Here is a 21,863-nt window from a genome sequence, read left to right as displayed (position 1 = left end):
CGTAGAAATGGAAGCAAATTAATAGTTCATCATTACTGATGTATTTCCTTTGGGTACATAAGAGGATGCTAAAAAGATCTAATCTGATTTGAAAGCGCCCCTTCTAATACCATGAAAACATTGAGTCATTAATGTGTCTGTCAGTAAAACAAGATGGCTATAGCATGGGAAATTAATGAAAAAGTGTAGCCTACAGAGCAATAGGAATAATGGGATGATGGTCAAGAGTGAAAGACAGGTTGATAGCAAGATAAGAAAAGAATACAGTAAATGGAAGAATTTTTGTTTACCTGACAAGAGGACCACCATTGTTGGGTGAAGCAAGAATTTAAAGAGAGCAGAATAGCACAGGCAAAGAAGACATTCTAGCAGAAAAATTGCCAGCAGGTAATTACACAAGCCTGTAAGCGAGAAAATATTTCATCAAAACTTATGAGTTGAATATACTATAACCTCAAGAGATATATGCTGAAGCAACAATGTTTAACACAAGGCTTTGAAAAATTCATAACAATATCCAAAAATATGATGAGACCACATCAGAGAAGAGTAAAATTGAAAATAGAAAATGAAATTCTGGATAGAATTCAGAGAACGACAATCAAATGGAATCAACAAAACCAAGTGATGTAAGTATTCACATTCTGGAATACAAATTGAAGAGAGTTAGAGATAATGTAGAATTACAGGGAGGAAGAAATCCATGGGTGGTTATTTTATACATATCATCTTCTTCCAGCCTCAACAGCCAAAATATGAACTAATTCTGTACTTCAAAATGGATTCTCCTATTCTGATACATTTCCAAAATTTGCTTAAGCAGATTGATTGTGCAAAGCACTAACAAACCCAATACTACAGCACAAATAAGGAAGTATGGTAAAAATAGAAGTACTGTATAAGCGTGTATAAGAGGCGCACCTTTTTTACCAGAAATTGCAGCCGATAATGGGGGTGCACCTCTTACACACAAACTTCTTATCTAGGCGAAGGCACAGCAATGTGATATACGCAGTTTGCATTGCCTGAAGTTTCCAGTCCGTCTCGTCTCTTTTGAATGCGCTCATGCTATGCTTGTTTCTTCCAAAATGGTCCCTGTTTGGGCTATGTTCGTGCCACAGCGAGTCCTATGCTTTAATTGCCACTCGCTTGATTTGTTGTTTGTTGGGCACCCGTGTGGGCGAGAGTTCAATTGTTTAAAGGTATTGTTTTTGTGGTTGTTGGCCGTGAATGGCAGTTATGAATGTGTCGTCAAGTTGGGAGGATCTCAAGCCGACGCTGCCCGAGGAAGCCATCGACGGGAGCCCCACACTCGGGTGAGTGGTGATTTGGATGGTGTGGGACTCCCGCCGCATAATAAAAAATGCAGTCCACTTTTTTTCAATACTCTTGTGTCGTGTCGTGTACAGGTTACGTTGAATATTAGTAGCCTTGTTGTGACTATAAATCTTTGGGTCTAAAAATTAGAGCTTAAAAAACTTAAATGCTGTCAGATACACGTCACGTTAGGTCTCATTCTTTTTTGAACCTTGTGCGTGTCATACAATCATACAATTGCTAAAACCTATCGAGATATCTTCGAGCTCAGTAGGTGACTCACCTAGCATTTGGCCTCCAGAAACTGGGAGAATTGAACATGGTAGACCGCAAAAGGTCAGTTGGTGATATGGCGGTAGGAATGAAACAAGTTTCCATTGTGCCCATGTAACTTGATACATTCCTTTGAGGCAAGTGATTTATGGTCTGTGAGGGTCTCGAAAAGGAAAAAAAAACGGAAGAGGTATTGACTGATGGAGGGTCGAGTGTGGTTCCGTGAAATCTACGACATGGTTATTATCCTACGGCGCTGAGATTCCCCCGATTGTTGTTCAATCTCTTGGGAAGGTTCATGCAATGCACCTGTCGTGTTTTGTCTTAAAATTTTCCATGGCTGCCATTCTACAGCAATACTCCTAGGAGAGCTTTTAAACAAAATGGTTCATGAGTAGGACAAGCATTGTAGAGCAATGGCGTGTGCGAAGAGAGGATCGGAACTCTTTCTACTCCCTCTTATGGGATGTTGCATTCACGAAAGCAATTATTCAAAATTTCGGATTCAGATTCAATTTCTTCGATGAATTTGGATCCTGAATATACGGTGAAGGGCACTATCCATGGATATTTGGATCTGAGGTATCCAATCCGACCATCCCCAGTAAACATCATGAGGTTAACACTACAAGGGAATACCTACATATCTCTGAGCGCCATACATATCGTGTAAATTTAGCTGAAAAAATGCCATGTAAATCTTTAGAATAGAAAGAGGAAATTTTGATCACTGTCAAAAGTCCAGGCATACATCTGCAACACCACGCAATAGGATTTAAATGATGCCACAAAATTTTTTCTCTTTAGCTTCGATGCTCAAAATAGGGGTGCGTCTCTTACACGAGTGCAGCTCTTACACGCGCCAATAAGGTAAATTTTCAGTTGCTTAAAAAATGGCTACTTAAGGTTAGGGTGGATCTGACATTCAGGAAGGTAAGAAATTGAATTGTTCCTCTTTAGAACACAAAGCAATTTCCTCCATATTTTATGAGTAAAGCAACTTATTGACTACTGCTAAAGATTCATTCCATTCCACAGTTACTGATGACAAGCAATACAAGAGAGATTCTTTGATTCAGCCAAAATTCCCCATTGAAATATGAGAATGCCTGTGCAACATACCCAGCAAAAGTAAGAGGGTAGAGGTAAAATTGACACCCGCCACCCAAAAGGCAATCAATCTGATCTAGATGATTTATAAATCAGCAGAATCTGACCAATATTTCAAGCCCTCAAGACGATAACTGAGTAAGTCATTTCAACGCTGGCATTCGACAGACCACATCATAGTCAAATTTGATGAGTGGCAAGATATAGGTTGCCACAGTTTGGACAACAATGGACATAACTTATTTTTTTGACAATGTATTTGGGGACCTAGAAAAGCCTAGTGGGTAGGGAACCTGGTTGCTTATCTCAGGAGCCCAAGTTCAAATCTAGGGTAAAGCCTTTCGATACCCTAAACTAAAACTTTTGAAGAGTGAGGTGGCCAAGGAAATGATCAGGCCACCCCAGCATGGGTGAGATTCACATGCCTGAGGCTAGGTCTGGGGTGAGCTCTAGCCTCACCTACCCAAACAATCTCACGGTTGAATCACAGCATGAGTACTTCTTTAGAATCATCTAAGAACGTGAAAACACAGCAGTGGGAATTAACAGAGAATACATAGAGGTAATAATCACTAATTGTTTGGAATGAATAAGTTGAGTAATCTTGATGTAGTTTTAGACATACTTAACCTTGCTACAAAATGGTTCCACTCTCAAACTTTGCCAATATGGGGCCGGACTTTTACCCTCTAAGATAAAATTACTCAGTTGCATACAAAATTAATACTATTAAATAATTACTAATTTAATACATGTGCAATAAAAGCATCACCTTACATTATAATGGAGCAAACCAACACATCACAGGGTTTCATTCTAAAGCTTCCTTATTACATTATAAATGGAGACACATCAGAAGCATCATACATAGTCACAGCAGCTGACACACACTTTCTAGTGATATTTACTTTGTACATGTTTTATCTTTAATGAAGTGGATACTGGTGAGTTTCTGGCAGACAAGACAATAACTTATCCAGTCAATTCCTAATACAGAAATTACTATCTATAAAACACATAAGGCCCATCACTAGCACACTTGTTAACACAAGTAAATATGTTAACAATTTTCGGCATTCCAGTCTGTAAAAACACATCATTTGTGCTTTCACTTTCACTTGAAACCTATATCCTAACCTCTAGATAGTCAAAAAATCAAGAAATTGGCCTGAAACGTACCACTGGGACAGCAGCAGTTGACCACGTAAAGGAAGCCGCCAAAAAGAGTAGCACATGTAGTATACACAAATTTTGAATAACGACGGGCTCCCTTAAACAATGAATTAAAAACCTAAATATTGGTTGAAAAAGGGCGCAGATTGAGAAAATTTGATAAAATACATGTCATCTTGCTTGAACAGAAGAGGACATGGGGAATTGCTCTCAGAGCACTTTAACGGTAAATGCAGAGTTACTCCCTAAATGAGTTGTCACGTAAATATTCGGAGTGAGTGCTGAGTCATTTCTTGCAATATTCTTTTTGGCTTGGAGTAGTTCATAGATAGAAAATACAACCCATTATTAGTGACGTACCCATAGCTATAACCGCCTCATTTAATGGGGAATTTTACGATGACATAAAGAGCAAGCATCAAGAAAAAAGCATTTGATTAATCCGCGATTTGAACTTATAATGTGGCAATGGTAAAATCAATGGCTATCTGAAGTTTGAAATTTAAAATGCAGCAAAATGTTCAAAAAAAACCTTTCCAAATCAGAGAAAAAGTTGCTATAAAAGCAAAAAAAAACAACAATACGCAGAAAATCATGAAAATTCACCTTTGCAAAAATGAAGGAGCCCTGCCGATAGCTTATAAATAAATACAATACAGAGCAACTACAACATGTTCCTCAGATAAGATTTTCACTTCACCAATTCACATTAGCTTGCTTATTGATCATTCACATAAAAAATCATTAAAAAATATTGAACAACATAATTTTTAAACACGCAAATATGTGTAAAAATTTTTTACATATCCAAGAAATTTAATTCCTTCAGTAATACATATGAATTGCCATGAGAAAAAATTCCCCTGGAATCTGGGAATCGAACCATGGACCTTTGACTTTCCGGACAACTGCTAGGACCACAATGTTATCCACGTTTCTTAAATCTCATGGCAATTGCAAGTAATTTAAGGAACCTGAATAGCATAGTGGTCTGCGCAGTGGCCCGAAAAGCCAAAGGTCTGTGGTTTGATTCCCAGTCTGCAGGAATTTTTTTTTCAAGGCAATTCATTATTTAACCGCCGTTCGCGTGGCAGGATTTGAAATATTACACCTTCAGTAATAATTTTTCACTATTTATATTACATGAGAAACAAAGAAAGTGTAAATAACTATAGAATAATCCCCTCATCCTAAGTGTGAATAACAGAGAAGCACTGATAATTCACACTCATTGAAGGGATGTGAGAGGGATGGATTGAGCAGGGGTCTGACTAAGGAACTGTGAGACAGATATTCCAAAACAATGATCAATATGAGGATGGATAAAATAGCTCCCTACTATAAATCCTTTTCTTGGAATAAAAAGACAAAAACAGTATATTTCCTTGACACAGGCTATGCATCTAATACAGCCTTAACAGAAAGATAGCACCAACAAAACATCACAAAATGATAAAAATATGTTACCTGATAATGATTTTGGTTGCAACAATGGGACCTCAGAAGACTGCTCCCTAGGCATTGCACCTTTCAATTTAGGATGACGCTCTGCAGAACTTGAAAATTGAACCTCTACAGAAGATTCCTTGGGTTTTGAAGTTTGAAGACCAGATGAAGGCACATTGGATTTGGAAATATCCGGAAGACCTTGTCTCAATTTCGCTAGCCTTTTAACCATGGCCTGGGGAAAAGATAAATTTTAGACATAAACAGTAAGGTAAAAAATACAAAATTGAATCCTTGAGAAATAAAAATTAAAAATTAAATTAATGGTAGGGATGATACCGATTCCGAATTATCAATTCCACCTATTCTAAGCAGAATGTAGCAGTTCAGCAGAATCGACCCCTTAACTAGGATGAAATATAAAGCAACCAAAAGATAGGAGATTTTAAATTTCCCCTATGTAATATCACAAGTTCAAGCTCAGCAGGGGATTCACATTGAATTCAATTGCAATTCTGGAAAAATTACAAACCACATCGGGAAATATTAGCCATTTTTTTACACCCACCACGCCGGTGACAATCCAGCTGCCTACCCTCTTCCCAGGGTGCGTCATCAGTTCACCAAGGCATGAAGTTCATCACTCTGGGGTCATTGCACAAAGATGCCAATACATAAGATAGACATGAGACATCATTGCTAACGGCTTTCAGGAGCAGGTGCATGTTGCGCTTTGTCGTGAGAGCTTTCACGTCCATTACAGGGCGCATCATCAGGCGATGAATGTCATTGTGTGCCAGTGCAAGGCGATGAGTGCCATTCATCGCCTGATGATGCGCCTTATAATGGACGTGAAAGCTCGCACGACAAAGCGCAACACGCAGCTGCTCCCAAAAGCTGTTAGCAACGATGCCTCTCGCTGTGAAAACCTACGTTCCAAGACATGAGACAGCTAATCCGATAGTTAATTCTTGAATAACTCTTTTTGCAACCAAAGAGTAATTACAACCTGTCAGTCACAGCTCTTCAAATAAAATTAATGCATCCAATTGACAACTCTATCTATTCGCTCTACCTATAAGATATTTAAGATACCCTTGTCAGACATACTTAGTAGTCCCATAATAGCATGAGTAGCACTGCTATAATGGCATTTAAATATTTTTAGTGAAAAAATGTTGCTTGAACATTTGTATTAGTTTTCTTCTACTAGTATTTGTTATAAGATTTCAAAAAATATCCAAAACTTACAGCTCATTATATATTATAGCTTGGCTGTAAATAATTTATCACTTACTGAAAGATTGACATATTAAAACTTTGCAATAGAGTATGATTTCAAAATCCAAGAATCAAAAATGGAATGCACAGAAATCATGATTGGGTTAGGAACATAAAAAACCTTTATCGACACATTGTTGCAAAAAATACACATTTTAGAAGAAGCTGTACATCAAATAGAACAGAGCGAGAGTGTGGACAGACGGATGCTGTATGTCTCTTTGGATGAAGAATTTGGATATAGATCATTGTTCACTGAGTCTATATAATGAAGAAATTTGTAAGTAGCCCTACAATATACATCCTGTGGGTGATCTTCCATTTAGTATGCAACACTATCTATTTCTAGAGCAGATTCTATGACATTGTAGGACATCGAGTATTAATTCAATTGTTGAAAAGAGATAAATACTTCTAAAGAAATAAATTCTTACATTTTTCAGAAATTTGAAGAACAATAACTGAGCACTTTCCCTGCCAGCAGTAAAGAAAACATGATAGGGAGATCATCACTCATTTCAACCTAATTTGCAACCTAACTAGGCTTAACCTAATCATTAGCATGACGTCATGTCTTCCATTTTTGCAACTCGCGTAACTTCCTATTACTCCTGTCGGAATATTTTCTTAATTAATGCTACTTTGGCCATAAACATAGAATAGAGCAGCATCATTCCCTAGGTGCCCTAGGCAAAGAAGAAAACAACCTTGGTTTGCCTTGAAAGCTTACTTCATTACCACCTAGCAAAGACTAAATGAACTGCTGCTAGGCTCCGATGACTCTTGAGCCCCAACTATTCCAGATGCCTCATACTACACAAGCGTGCATGATTACTACACCAAGCATCAAAAGTACTTACACGGGAACATGATTTGGAGGTTTGTAAATGGAAAGTACTCATGCTGTTATAGATTGTTCTATATATTTATCGTTCTATACTACTCATTGTAATGCAATACCTATATTTTGACTCAATCGATTACCTAAATCTGACTGTAGGCATGCACAATTCCTTGAGAAACTAGATGAAATATAGAAGAAATTGGGGTACGCATTCTCTTCAAGACTGAGGTTATTTGGCATGAGGTCAAAATATAACTGTGTATAATCAGAATTACTGGTTTCACTGAATACATAACCTGATTGCCACTGAAGTACTAAAAAAATATGCCCAGTCCGGTAACTATGAAAGGTCCTGATGACCAATCAGCAATAAAAATATAAAAAGAGAAATTAAAATGACTTGAACAGCCACCAAGAGTTAGATTTTACCCATGAAAAATTTCTGATCCACTAATTGCTGCTGATACAATCTGCAACTAACTATCCACTTTTGTATTAGATTTGCCATTATATTCATAGCAATAAGAGGTCTATCATACCATACACAGTAATTAAGCATTTAGCAGCAGTAATCATTGGCAGATATTTACGATAAAGCCAATAGAACCTACCAGGGCTGGGTCAAACACCTTCCTTGGCACAACTGGGGTCTTGTTCAAAAGTGCAGCGCCTTCGTGAGCCACTCGTTTTTTCCCTGAAGGTCCAGTTTCAGCAGTCTCTGACTCTTTCTCACCCAATCTGGCTTTCTGTAGGAAGTTAATAAAAAGATTGATCAGACAGGAATCAACACATTCACAGCCGAAGATATTGCAGCCCACTGATTTACACCAATGCTTTTATCAATAAAATCAGTTGAAAAGGTAATAAATAACAATAATTATGAAAATATAGTAAAAGAGCATAAATTCCAATCATATTGTTCCATCCGAGATATATAATTATATCAAAATGTAGCACCTAATAGTTTCTATACAAAATGTTTGTCAAAATTTTATCCATTCGCTAAACTTGGAAAAGTAAAAAATACAGATAATAGAGAGCGCACTTAGTAAAAAATGATTTTCTGGGAAAACACGAGGGTCACCAAAGGAATGGTCTCAATATAAGCCTCAGGTATAACTGCAGAACATATCCTATCTCGATCAACTTAATAATGATTCTTGCTCTATCAGGAGATAAAACTAGATTGAAATAGAGAAAGAATGGGAAAACAACATACTAGATGGTGATTACGATTTTACATGTTTCAGCCTATATGTTAAGATTACGTATGCATGATGTCCTCACTTCTAGGCTGCTGAGATAATTATCACCTTTTATATTATTATAATTAGTGATGGGTCGATTCCAAAATTTTATCGATTCCGATCCCGATTCTGACATTTCGATTCCGATTCTACCGATACCGATTCCATCGATTCTGATGCCATAAGCTCCAAGAAAAATATCGCTTAATTCCAGGCAACAAGAAAACCACTTTAAAAAATATTACTCTGTGAAAGAGTCAGTTGACAAAAGCATCTTTCAAATAATCACTATGTAATTAAAATATAATAGCTTAATTTCAAAACAGAACATACCTGAGTACAGAAATTTTCATAGCTGTAATAAAGATTACATACTACGTATATGAATCATGTAATGTTTGGCCCTTTCAAATTCTCAAGCAGAAAAACCAATTATTCTACATGCTCAGCCAGCAGGTTTTGACGCCTCCATGTTACAGTATTACTGCCTGCAGAAAATTGCCTTATGCTACACATGTGTGTTATTGGGCATGTACTTTCCCACCAAAATTGCAAGATTTTGGAGACTTTGGAATTTTTATTAAAAATTATATCAACGAGTTTTTGGATCTTGAATCTTCATGGAATTCACGTGGTCGAAGCGAACAACTATAGAACTAAACTTTAGTTTTGTAGAGCCAAAAAAATGCTATACTTCTCACGTCATTTAATCAACCTTAAAATCTCTTGCTTTTTTTAAGTTCAAGAAAGAAACTAAACGCTACAAATGAATATCACATCGGACGGTCGCAGTAATAAAAAAGGCTAAAAGAGCCTTGTAGTGTGAAAACTCCCCCTACCGCGCGACTCACCTCGGCGAAGGTGGAAAGGGAAAAAGGGTATAGGTTGTTGCCTCTCACGGAAATAGTTATTTTTTCTCTCTCTTAAGCATGCTGACTTAATCTCTTCACTTTACTTCAATACCCGAGGCATATTTCTTATGCGTGGGATGGTTCCAAAAAATACCCAATCCTTAGTATTTTCACTCGAGTAATGCGCTAAATGGTCAAGTCGATCTATACATAATCCTTTTTAACATCCTCAGTTTAGTGTTTTAAGTCAATGAAGACGATTATCTATGCTTTAAATGACGATTTTCAAGACTAATGTTTTAAAAAACTTGAAAAATCGGCCTGTTACCGAGCCTTAAAGTTCCGCAGCGTGTAGCTCAGCCTTGACGCGCGATTGAAAAATCGCTCTTATTTCCTTCGTCGCAAACTTTTTTTTCAAGATTTCTTATTAGTTTTCTTTAGAAATCTCTACTTTATATTGTGGTTCAAATTTTCCGAGTTATATTTTTCGTAAACGAAAGATAATGTCTACTTTATGTCAAATTTCACGTGAAAAACGGGTCGGCCATTTTGCGTTGTAAAACCCGACACATGAGAGCCAAAATCTTCGAAAGTCATTGAAAGTATAGGCAAAGCGCCAGATCAAAGGAATATTGCGTTTTATATTCCATAAAACTCACACCAACGCAAAACCACTTGGATAAATTCAAAGATTTTTTGAGGAAAAACGATATCTCGCGTGGCATTGAAAAATTGGTCATGCTTGGGCCTCTGTATCTCACTAAAGGTTCGTATTTATGTGAAATGGCATATAAAGCAATATTTGGTAATGATTTATGAGTATTTACGCAGAGTTTCAAGTCCCTATCCCCAAAAAGGTCATTTTGGACTTTATTCCAGCTTTTTCCGATTTCAGACTAGTGTACGCCGGGTAGGAAGACCATCAGCCGCTGCGGCTGGCGTAAAGGTATTCGGCGCCCACGTCGACAACTATAGTGTATTCGGCAAGCTGAAACTACCAGGCCAAGGCATTAGAATGACTTATCGGCTTTAAAAACTGCATTATTACATGAGTTTCATGATAGCGCTTCCTGTCGACAGATTGCTGGACCTACTAGCCTCGAAAGCACTGTAACCTTAACTACTCGACTCGACATTCGTAATGCGACTCGAAACGCTCGAGTCGAGTACCAACTACTCGATCGACTTGAATTTTCGAGTACTCGCACATCCCAAGAAGATATGTGTTTTGTTATTACGATTACGTGGCGCGAAAATTCAAATGACTGTTGGAAACGCGGTCGTTTATTTTGTTGTTTGAAGTACTACTCTGGAATCGGAATCGATTTTTCGCCTTGGCAAGTACTCGTTTTCGATTCCGGTTCTTGGCCGAGAATCGAGGAATCGAACCGACCCATCACTAATTATAATCTAATTCAACTTAGTTCTCACCCTGTTATCTTACTAACATACATTTGAATGGTTTCACATAAATGATATAGAGATGGTGCCGAAATTCCAAGATTTGAAATAATCTTATGTTACTCTTAGATCTGACGTTCAATTGAATCCATGGTGAAGAGGTTCATCTCCTCACTACATACATACACATTAAAATGAGACTGACTGGCGGAATAATTTCAATACGATTTTTTTCATTGTCAATGTAGCTTTTGATACACCTATCCCACAGATATATCCTAGAAAAAAACAGCTTTGACTTGATCCATTCATACTTAAAAGTTTGAATAGCAAATGTATCAGAAAACCTCTTGATGTAAGGTCATAAAAACCATGATGAGCAAGGGAAAACAGTTGCATAGAATTCTTCTTTGAACTCACAATTCAAAACAGATTTTAGGAATCCTGAGGATGATTCCTTAAGATTCAAAAATGTCTCATCACGCATAAAAATAAATATGGAACACTCGGACAGTGCCTATTCACTTAGAGGGAATCAACAGCCTCAGCTGCTGGCATAAACAGCATCGATTTATGCAATCAGTATTATTTTTAGGCACATGAACATTCTATTGGTAAATTTCAGATGGAATATGACGAAAAATGTGAAAGAGACAAACTAAGAAGTAGATGAAAAGATTAGCTGATAAAAGGATAAAGGTAAGAGCTGCATCAAATGAATCTTAGGACTGCTAACCTGTGATAATCTGACTCTCACAATACACAAATATACTCTAAATATGATGTGCAGAAGCTGTTTTGCAGCATGCTTTTCCTTTTTCAGGATACTATGTGCTACAATTGAGCATACCAAAGCTAGCACCATTGGGACGTGGGTGATGCCAGATATGGGATTTTGCCAGATTTCAGGTAATATGGTAGTAGCCAGTAAAATTAGGGGATCTGCAATGTTTTTAGGGGGAAATCGATAAGTTACAAAATATGAGATAAAATTTAAATAAAATATCTTTAGTTTACAAATTATTTATAGTAAAAAAGAAAGTACAGTACAATATCGATAATCCGGACAAGACGCATACCAGATTAACGATATTCCCGTAATCAGTTACCTGTAAATAGGCAACACTGCATGACAGAAGATTTTTTTTTCGAAACGCGAGTTGGAGTCAACGAAAATGATGCATTGTTGAGAAACAGCCAAGTAAGGGGAAAAACCCAATTATATTAATAGAATTTCTGATTATCCGTGATTAAAAACAATGGAAACATTTGAAAAAGTTCTATGTCAGTAAATCGCGAAGGTGGATAAGTCGTGAAAGTAATCTTCATGAGACCACCCGTAAATGGAAAGGAAATGGCACAACATGATATAATGTTTAGTTCTTTCCCGGTGAACAATAGAAATAAATATTTCTCGGGTTTTGCACCCGGTTAGGTCCTCCATGTCTCATTCCTGACCTGACTCGGTGCAAAACCCAAGAAATCTTTACTTCTACTTCAAATTGCACAACAATTTTACAATCCGACGAGACCATCAATGCATTGCATATTTTTCAACGTGCACCCGTCGTAAATTCCGTGTCATTTTCACGACTACTAACATGAAGTTATCGGTGATTCTCAAATCCTCCTATCGCAGGTTATCCCTCTTCGAATACGGTACCGTAATTAGCAACCGATTGTGATTTTTAACTCTTAAATTTAATATCATTAGTCGCAGCTAATCTTATAAGTGCGGAGAACGAGAGTAGATACTATGGAAAAACTACTTGGCATTGACTCCATAAACTAATCTTCGACTACGTGAAATGATATTCCAATGTGATAGTGTTTAAGTTTCATATAAATATATCTCCGGAATACAAAATACCGCTCGTGCGAGAGTGATTTATCCTCATAACTAGTGATGCTTGGTCAATCCATGAGTTCTCGCGATCGCCACTGGGTCAGGAGCTGCATTACTGCCGACGTTTTGATGACCGACTCGACCATCATCCTCAAGGCAATTGAGTATCGAGTGAAAATTTTGACCTGCTTATATACATTCACTCTGGTGGTCACAGCCCTGAGGACGATGGCCGAGTCGGTCATCAAAACGTCGGCAGTAATGCAGTTCCTGACCCGGTGGCGATCCCGAGAACTCTTCATGCAGTCTATTCGCCGGGAAAGCACTAAATCTTTCTTAATCCTCGACAAGTCCACCTGACTTACCTACGGAGAGAGGCCCTTCAGGCTGCTGACTTCGAGGCGGGAGGCGTCCGCACAACCACGAACTCGAGAGCGTAATGATCAGATCAGTGGCCTTTCACTCTTCTTATAGAATTGCTCATCTCAATCCAAGGTTTCAGGCAAGGTTTAAATGTTTTGACAACATCAACTTGTGGGAGGGATTGACATATCTGATATAAAAACTACTGAAAGGCGAATACGCTGGATGTTTCCATCGTGGATTTTCAAATGACGAACTCCTGATCGAAAGAGTGTTTTGAACAAACTGCCGATTCTCATCGCTGCAAAATCAGGGCACATGAATAAATGACGGAGCTCATATCAAGGAGAAAAATAAACAACTGTCACTCATGTACCACAGATCAGACGGCAATAAAACCACTTAGATAGCCGTATTTTCAGCGATGCAACTTCAAAACATAGAAGTTTTGAAAAGCTTCGGAAAACCTTCCGGCGTTTACACAACACAGTTATTAGATCGACCAGGTAGTCGATCTTCTACTGGAATTGTTTCTAAGTTTACAAAACAGTAATATTCAATTCCTAATTCTACCTACCTAATTCTTCTCACAGAAAGGAGGTAGCAGCGCTTACTAACACGGGAGCCGTTCGCAAAGGTTTGCCGCGACGGATAAGGAGGGGGAAAGTAGGGGCGAGCGCTTCCCTTTGTAATTAGTTTTCCGATTGTTGAGGTTCGCACGTTTTCCATACACTGCAACTATGTTGTCATTAATTGGATTGCTGACACTCAACGCGGGATAAGCATAGCATGTCCTATCCCCATTAATGCAAATGAAGACACGAGCTTTAGAGATACACAATATATTTCCCAGTCATGAAAATATGGCCAACTAATCAGATGAAAGTAGTTTTGAAAGGCAGGCTTTTTAATTAAAAAATCGAGAACACTTTTAAAAATACCAACGGCTAAAATATCACTGAAAAAGAAAACAGAAATGACATATCGACACCCACAAAATTAAAATAATCCAGTTCCAATACCCTTAAATCAAATCATTCTCATTCTTTTTTTCACTCGCAATCAAGTTTCAGGCCCATGCACAGACCTGGTTTGGGGCTGGATAATCGATTGTGAGGAAGTACTGTTAGACAGCGGTGTAGCTGGAAGCTGCCATTCCTACTGTCACACTCAACACTGCAAAGTATTAATTCAATAGGCATATCCCCTCAGGAAAGAATGGATATTCAGTTAAAATCCCCTGGTCACACAGTTGGAAGATCCACTTGCCTCCATTGAAAATATTTTGCCTCCCCTCCAAGGCCAGAGGCACCTTCTTCTCCACTCATTTCCATTCTTTTCATTCATCTAGAAGGCATGAAAACCCTACCATTTGACGGCAAAAACTGTAAAAACTTGAGAAAGTTCTGATCCAAAATCGTTCACTGCCCAGGACAGGCAGATACCCCTCCAAAGTTGCCCCTCTCCTACACTTATTTACCCTCTCAAGTAACGTCGCCTGCTAACTTTTCTCGAATGGATTGTGGTATCCCAAGAGGATCGAGAGAAAGGCAAGCATATTACATGTATATATGAATACATTGCAGAATACCAAACATTGGGGGAGAGTGGGCCACAATGAGACTAAGACCACTTTATCATTCTTCGTACTTTGTTTTCCAATTGATATAATGTATTTACTACCTTGTCAGCTGATAACTTCACTATTTTCTACAGATTTTTCTTTGCTTACAATGATGTAACGTAAATTTGAATGGCAATGAAGTTACATAATTATATTACTGAAAATATTAGTGAAAATGGGATAATAAGAACAAGAGATATTTCAAAAAGACAGTAAAGCGAAAACAAATATTCTGATGCAAAGGTTTTTTCTGAAAATTACGATTCAATAATGTTGCGCTTACGCAACGCGTTAATTAATGGGTTAAATTGACTACGTTGCATACTATTGCTGGCCTCAGTGGCGCCTCGCCTGCCAAACAAGGGGTCGCGGGTTCGAGTTCCACCTGGGTTGGTTTCCCCTGTCCAGGGCTTGGTAGTTTGTGTACGTGTACTTCTTAAATTTTTTGAATACCCCGACATCAAATGGCTAATTATGAGCTGTATTCGATGGTTTTAGAATAAAATAAATAAATGCCATCGGCGAGTGGGCTCTTTTATTTAGGATGCGTAAAGTATGCGAAAAATCCACAGAGGAAAAATCATTTGCCTACGGAAATTTGGAAATGGGCGAATGATTTTTCCTCAGTGGATTTTTTTGCACAATTTGTGCATTGTGGATGACTCCGTTAAAGTTATTACCTTGGCTAGTCCCGGTATACTTAAATGCGTAAAATATTTTAAAATCTTTTGATAAATGGGATATACTGCGAGTAGGATTCTTTTAGTAGTGCATATGACCTCATGAAGAAATCATTAAGAATTTATTTAGAATTTTCTTGTAGAAGTCTTACACATTCATGACAGCTCCATCAGACCTCATGTGTGAGTTCTATGTGCTGAATGGGTCATTAGGAGGTATGAAGTATGCCAGGACAGCTAGTTTCTTAATATTTGTTCACACCATTTTCAGCAACATGTATTCAAATTGAATTCCAAATTCATTTTTAGATGAATATTAAAGAGATAGTAACAGTACCACACTTAGTTCAATTAAGATAATTATTAACTATTCCTTGACTATGAATAGCTATATAGGAAACAGATTACTATACTTTATGTGTCTCTTCATTATCCTGACCGCCTTCCGGTTTGTATGAATTGAATATCCTCAGGCACTCCTCATTCCTAGTGTCTTCATCAGTATCAGAATCTTCCATGGACAAACAGTCTGCAAAAGAAGACCATCAGCAATTAAATCATGTTTATCCCACTGTCTGGAGCATAAAACATGTTATGCCACACTTTAAGGCTTTGCTTGGTGGAAAAACATGTTTTGTTCTGCCTGATGGCAATTTCCTTCACAGAATATCATTTTGATAAATTATGGAAAAAAAACAAATACAAAACAAAATTGCTTTAAAGCACTATGCCAGTAACTCAAATATGTAGACTAATTTTTTTCAATAACCAAATGCTTGCAACATTATTCAGAATAATCTCAAATACAGAAAACTTTTCTGCACAGATCCTCAACTAAAAGGAGGAAATAACAACAACATCTTTACAGGCTTGAAAAGTCATGCAGAAGTGATGAACAAGTTCAAAATGATCTTAAAAAGGAATAGATATTACTAAACATATTGATAGACCTTATTCAGGGCTTACGTTACATATACCTAATACTAAAGCAACCAATTCAAAAAAATACTTGGAAGCATCAATAAAAAATTAATAAAGTTTGGAAAAATAATTTAATTCCACTAATTTCACATATGTATAGTGAAATCTGCCCAGATGGCCAACTCCCAGCAACTTTATTGGGTGCTTTCCAATCACCTTGCGCAGATTAGCTCACATCGCAACAGATTGAAACACACTAGCGCAGACGAACAATGGTGCAGGATGTGTTCCCATCTTTTTAGCGCAGATGACGTCACACCTGCGATTGGAACACGCTCAGAGCTAAACAGTTTTTAACAGATCAGCGCAGATACGCAATTGGAAAGCACCCATTATCTCATCCCTTTCGTGTAACATGGAATGCATAAGGAAATAAATTCTCTTCTATTCTTGGAACTCAAGTTTTGACGGGTGTGGAGTGAGTGGTACAGTTGAGGACTTCAAATCCAGAAACCAGGAAAATCCGGAATTTTTGAAAATTCCTCTTCGTAGTGTTTCGACTTGCCACCTTGTGGCACCACTCTTCGAGCCTTGTTCTGGGACGAGCAGAAAGTTAACACATGTTATGAACATACGCTAACCACCTAGATAGGGACACGAAGAGATCTCAAATATCGAGCACAAGAGCCTGAACACATTTATTAATTAATTAATTAACAAAATATAGAAGCATTTGTACAGAAGACCAGAAATCCAGGAAAAAAAACAGAAATCCAGAAACCCTTTGGTCCCAAGCTTTCCCATATTTGAGGTCCTCAACTGTTTATCCTTATCTACATGCCCACTTAGCTTTTTAAGATGCAAATACCAGCTAATTTTTTTTTTCAAAACCTGTGCCTATGACCATATGCAAGCATTGTTTCATTGACATTATGTCTTCCCCACAGGGTGTAGCGTAAGAGTGAATGAAGATGTTTTTGAGACCAACCATGAAGGTTGCAAATGGAGACAAGCACTCACAATAGACAATTGACCATCTTGCAGAGCCTGAAATGCTTCTCATTGGGCACTGATAATGCATTTTTTCATTACAACAGGCCCTAGAAAGTAATGTGGGGGCAGGCATTAGCAGTGGGTTAGGAGGGTGAATTGCTTCCAAGAGCTCTTCACATTGGTTCACCAGTCACATTGTTACTGAACTTCCAGCAGGGTTTACAAAATGATGTGCTGTGCCCAACTCTTTCGGCAAAGGGCAACTTCATCACCATCTCAAAAACTTTTCAGTTTCAAATTTTATCCTATAAAAAACAGCTGGATGGAAAGCTTAGAAGGTGCTCATTGATTTAGTTAGAGTTGCTTGGAAAATGAGTGGCAGTAGAAGTAAGGTCAAGATGAACCTTGAGGAGATAATAAATACTATTCTAGAGAGTGGGATAGGCTTGTCAACAAGAGAGATTGCTGAAACGTTTACGCCTTTGTTCTAGTTCAAATTTAGTTTAATACACGAAGAAGAGATTTGAGAGACCAGGAAGAAAAGAAAAATAGTGGAATGAAGTGGAAATGGCATTCAGATGCTGGGGAGATGAATGCCTCTCTTTTTAAAAAGTGTGCTTGAGAGTATTTTTTCTGATTAGAGTGATATTACACGTACGGGCTCAGTATGTTGCAGTTGAGTTGCAGTTGCTGAAAATTTCCTGGCAAAGAAGAGTTTGGATGTTTCATAAAATGCAACGAATTGCTTTCACACTGTTCATAGGCAATGAGGTGCTGTCAATAATTAGGACACAATGATAGCCAATCGAGATTGTAATCAATTTTCCAGCAATATTATCCTCCTGATATATTTAATGTAGAGGAAAGTAGATAGTTCTTTGGATTGATTCTGAAGAAACCTCATGCCTTTGGAAATTAGGTTTGCTTAAGTGGGGGGATAATGGCTAAAGAGCTATGATATTGTGCTAAAATGCTATGTTCTGCTGCAATTCTTTCTGGGAAAAACAATAAAATCCCAGGCATTTAAAAACTTTGACTTGAACTTTTTAGGTGTTTTATCGAAATCCAATACCAGAAATAAGATGTTATTAGATATTTTTGAAAATCGGCTTTAGGATTTCTACAGATAAAATGAAGAATATAGAGCACAAGGTGGAAATGTTACTTGACAATACTCCCTGACATAGAAATTTGGCAGTATCTAATGAGAAGTTGGTTATTCTACAGCTGAATATGGCTACTCATTTGGAGCCATTATAGTCTATTCACTTTATGTCTGCGGGTGAGTTTTCATGAGAGCCCAGACACTCTCGCATGGCTTTGCTGATAGGGGAGGGGTAGTACCGAGAGAGAGAGAGAGGAGGAGCGAACATAACGTTGCCAAACGTACATAGCCACCCTTCTTTGTCACTGAAAACGTGAAAGTCATAGGCGGACACAGGTATTTTGGCCCAGGCGCTGAGACAATATACCTACTCAATTGGAAGGCATTGGGGATAATCCTTTCATAGAAGCCCATGACATTGTCAGCTACCGTGCTGAATGAGGCACCGTTGGTGGAAGGCATAATTAGTCACAAATAAGGAGAACGCAAGAGGTTTGGCAACACTGCTCCACGAGCAGATTCACGATGTTCACTCAGCGGAGGTCTGAGAGCGACTCACTGAGGCCAAGCCTACTGTTTCCTGATTGGCAAAGGCAAAGTCACATGTCGAGACACTTTCCCCCCCCCCCTTATCTCCATTTGCTTTGGCCACACCAGCTCACTTGCAGAGATAAAATGAACAGAGTATAGATGAGGCTAGTGCCATAAAATTGGAACAAGTTATAAAGCTCTTAGGTCCCTCGCTTCAAGATTGTGCAATGCAGACAGTATCATAGGTCTATTGCAGTCAATTGGGGTTAGAGAAGGGGTTACTGGGTGTAAGCTTCTTGAAATGGAATATAAGAAAGCAAAATAAAAAATATTTTCCATTTTAGTGGCCTGATTGACTGGGATGAAGGGGATAAATGCTTATGCATCTGCAGAGGATGAAATTTTATCCCAACCTTAGATCCTCAGGACCATGATAAATTTGGAAGAGTTTATGAATATTTAGTGCTTCCATTATCTTAATAGTATTTGGGAAAAAAGTTTATCAGAAGTATTCAATGATTTTTGTCTGAATAAGCAAACAGCAGAAGAATAACATAATAGTGATTACGACATAGAGAGAGAATCAAGTTATGCATAACAAGTACATAGCAATATGCCATCAAAAGGCCTACGATGTAGTTGGAAAAAAATATGGATACAGATCACAGTCTTAATTTGAATACCATTACACAGTGGCAGTGATGCTGATGAGCAGGCTTGGAGTAGGCGGCATGGCTTGCTCAATGCACTCCCTAGTCAAATTCAATAAGTTGCCAAACAACATTCATCAAGCAGACATAGGTAGATAGTTTTCAGAAAAAAAACTGAATTAATCCTTTTGCAAGATGTCATAAGCAAAATTACACATTAATAAGCAAGTTTACTCAACAGCAGCTCTTTTATCCCTGTGAAGTAGCACACATACAAAAGAAAAGCAGTAAATAAGGATGAATTTGGGAATTGAGTGGCTTAATCCATCGCATATGGATACAATGAGTGCCTGTGTACAACGAGAGATTTTCTAGCCATGTGGAACACTCTTTATAACAAGTAGTTGCTGTAAAGGTCTAATTTGAAATTCTAATGGTTAAAATATTTAAGAATAATAACATTTGAGGTGAAAATAAATGATTGGAACCAAGTCCTTAATATGCATAGCACTTACTTACGCAGCAGCACAGACATTAAACAAAACATCAAATGGCTCAATTTTGCAGAAATAAACTATGTGGATGATGAGAATGAAGTAAGAATAGAAAATGATCTACCACTCAACCTCAAGGGAGGAAAAAGGAATAGATGATATTCCAGCAGATCTTATAGCAAATGTGGGAGAGAAGACTTTAACTCAACTGTACAAAACTATCTGCTATATGTACTCAATAGAAGATTTACCTAATGACTTCTAGAAGAACATCATTTCTATACCCAAAAAGAAGCAAGCAGAGAAGTGCAAAAGATTTTTGAACCATAAGCTGGACGACACATGCCTCGAACATACTGATGAGAATCATCTACAGGAGAAGTGAAGGAAAAGCAGAAGAATCCTTGGATGAGGACCATTTCGTATTTAAGAAATGCAAGGGTACAAGATCTTTGGCTACTCATAGATAAGAGAATAGAGGACTAACCAACTTCATAGCATTTGTTGACTTGGAGAAGGCGTTTTTTAACATGGAATTCAATGCTAAGAATTCTGAAAGAAATTGGAGTGCTCTACAATGATTGTAGAATTGGGAACAGTTTGTTTAAAAAAACAAATAGCAGTGATAAAATACGGACCCAACTGTGCAGAGGCAAGAACAGGAAAAGGAGTAAGACAAGGATGAGCACTGTCTCCCATAATTTCAATGTTAAAATCAAGAAAGCTATCAATTAAATCAAGGCAAAGGCTTTGAGTGTCAATATCCATGCAGAAAAACTTAGTATGCAGCGATTTGCTGACGACACCACAGTCATAGCCAAGGCAGAGAAGGATTTGAAGAAGACATTGACAAATATGGAAAGGACAATGGCCAGATATTAGCTGAAAATCAACAAAAATAAGACTAAAATATTAGTGTGCAGCAAAAGAGAGGAGTCAAGGACAAACATTAACCTAGGAAAGCATAAGCTTGAAGAGGTGACAGAACTTTCTTACCTGGGAAGCTGAGGAATAGAAGGATCAACAACTTTGCTGTTTCCACATACATAGTAATTTATTAACTCCGACCATGGTTTCGTTACAGAGTAACATTATCAAGGTGATAATGTTACTTGTGTTAATAAATGGTGTTAATAAATTACTACGTGGAAACAGCAAAGTTGTTGATCCTTCTATTCCAGCGATTATGGATTTCTACCAAGTTACGCCCGTTACGATTAATTATACTGGGAAGATGAATTAGCGACGATGGATGAAGCAAGAAATAAATAATCTGTAGAATAGCTCAGGCAAAGAGGGCTTTTGACAAAAAGAAGAATCTTCTCACAGTTGAGAATACGAACATAGAGATTAGGAAACAATTCATCAGATGTTAAATATGGAGCATGTTCCTCTAGGGATGAGAGGCTTGGACGTTGACAGAAGCAGAGAAGTCAATAGTGGAAGCATTCATAAAGTGGTGCTACCAAATAATGATGAAGCTAAAATGGATTGGCCGAGTAAGTGATGTGGAAGAGTGCTGAGAAGAGTGGGATAAAAGATTATTCTTCTACAAACCTCAGAGAGAGAAGACGGGACAACTTGGTTTGGCACATTATGAGGTTTGATGGCCTAATGAAGACAATCATAGGAGGAAAAGTGGAAGGGAAAAAGGCCAAGGGATGGCCTCAAATGAGTTACATAGGACAGGCTATAAAGGATGTAAAAGAGAAT

General features: G+C 37.9%; 1 protein-coding gene across 1 annotated transcript in view; it reads right to left on the bottom strand.

Annotated features, from left to right (window-relative positions):
- Positions 1-21,863, bottom strand: part of LOC124170844 (RNA exonuclease 1 homolog) — a 57,211-nt gene that overhangs the window by 22,532 nt on the left and 12,816 nt on the right. Inside the window, exons 3-5 of the mRNA XM_046549841.1 lie at positions 15,870-15,985; positions 8,056-8,190; positions 5,341-5,554 (exon numbers count right to left, since the gene is read on the bottom strand). Of these exons, the coding sequence (XP_046405797.1) occupies positions 5,341-5,554; positions 8,056-8,190; positions 15,870-15,985 (465 nt within the window). The remainder of the gene's footprint in view (positions 1-5,340; positions 5,555-8,055; positions 8,191-15,869; positions 15,986-21,863) is intronic.

The sequence above is a fragment of the Ischnura elegans genome, chromosome X, assembly GCF_921293095.1.
Source record: "Ischnura elegans chromosome X, ioIscEleg1.1, whole genome shotgun sequence".
NCBI lineage: Eukaryota > Metazoa > Arthropoda > Insecta > Odonata > Coenagrionidae > Ischnura > Ischnura elegans.
Note: the sequence above shows the minus strand (reverse complement) of the source record. Positions and strands in the feature narration are given on the sequence as shown.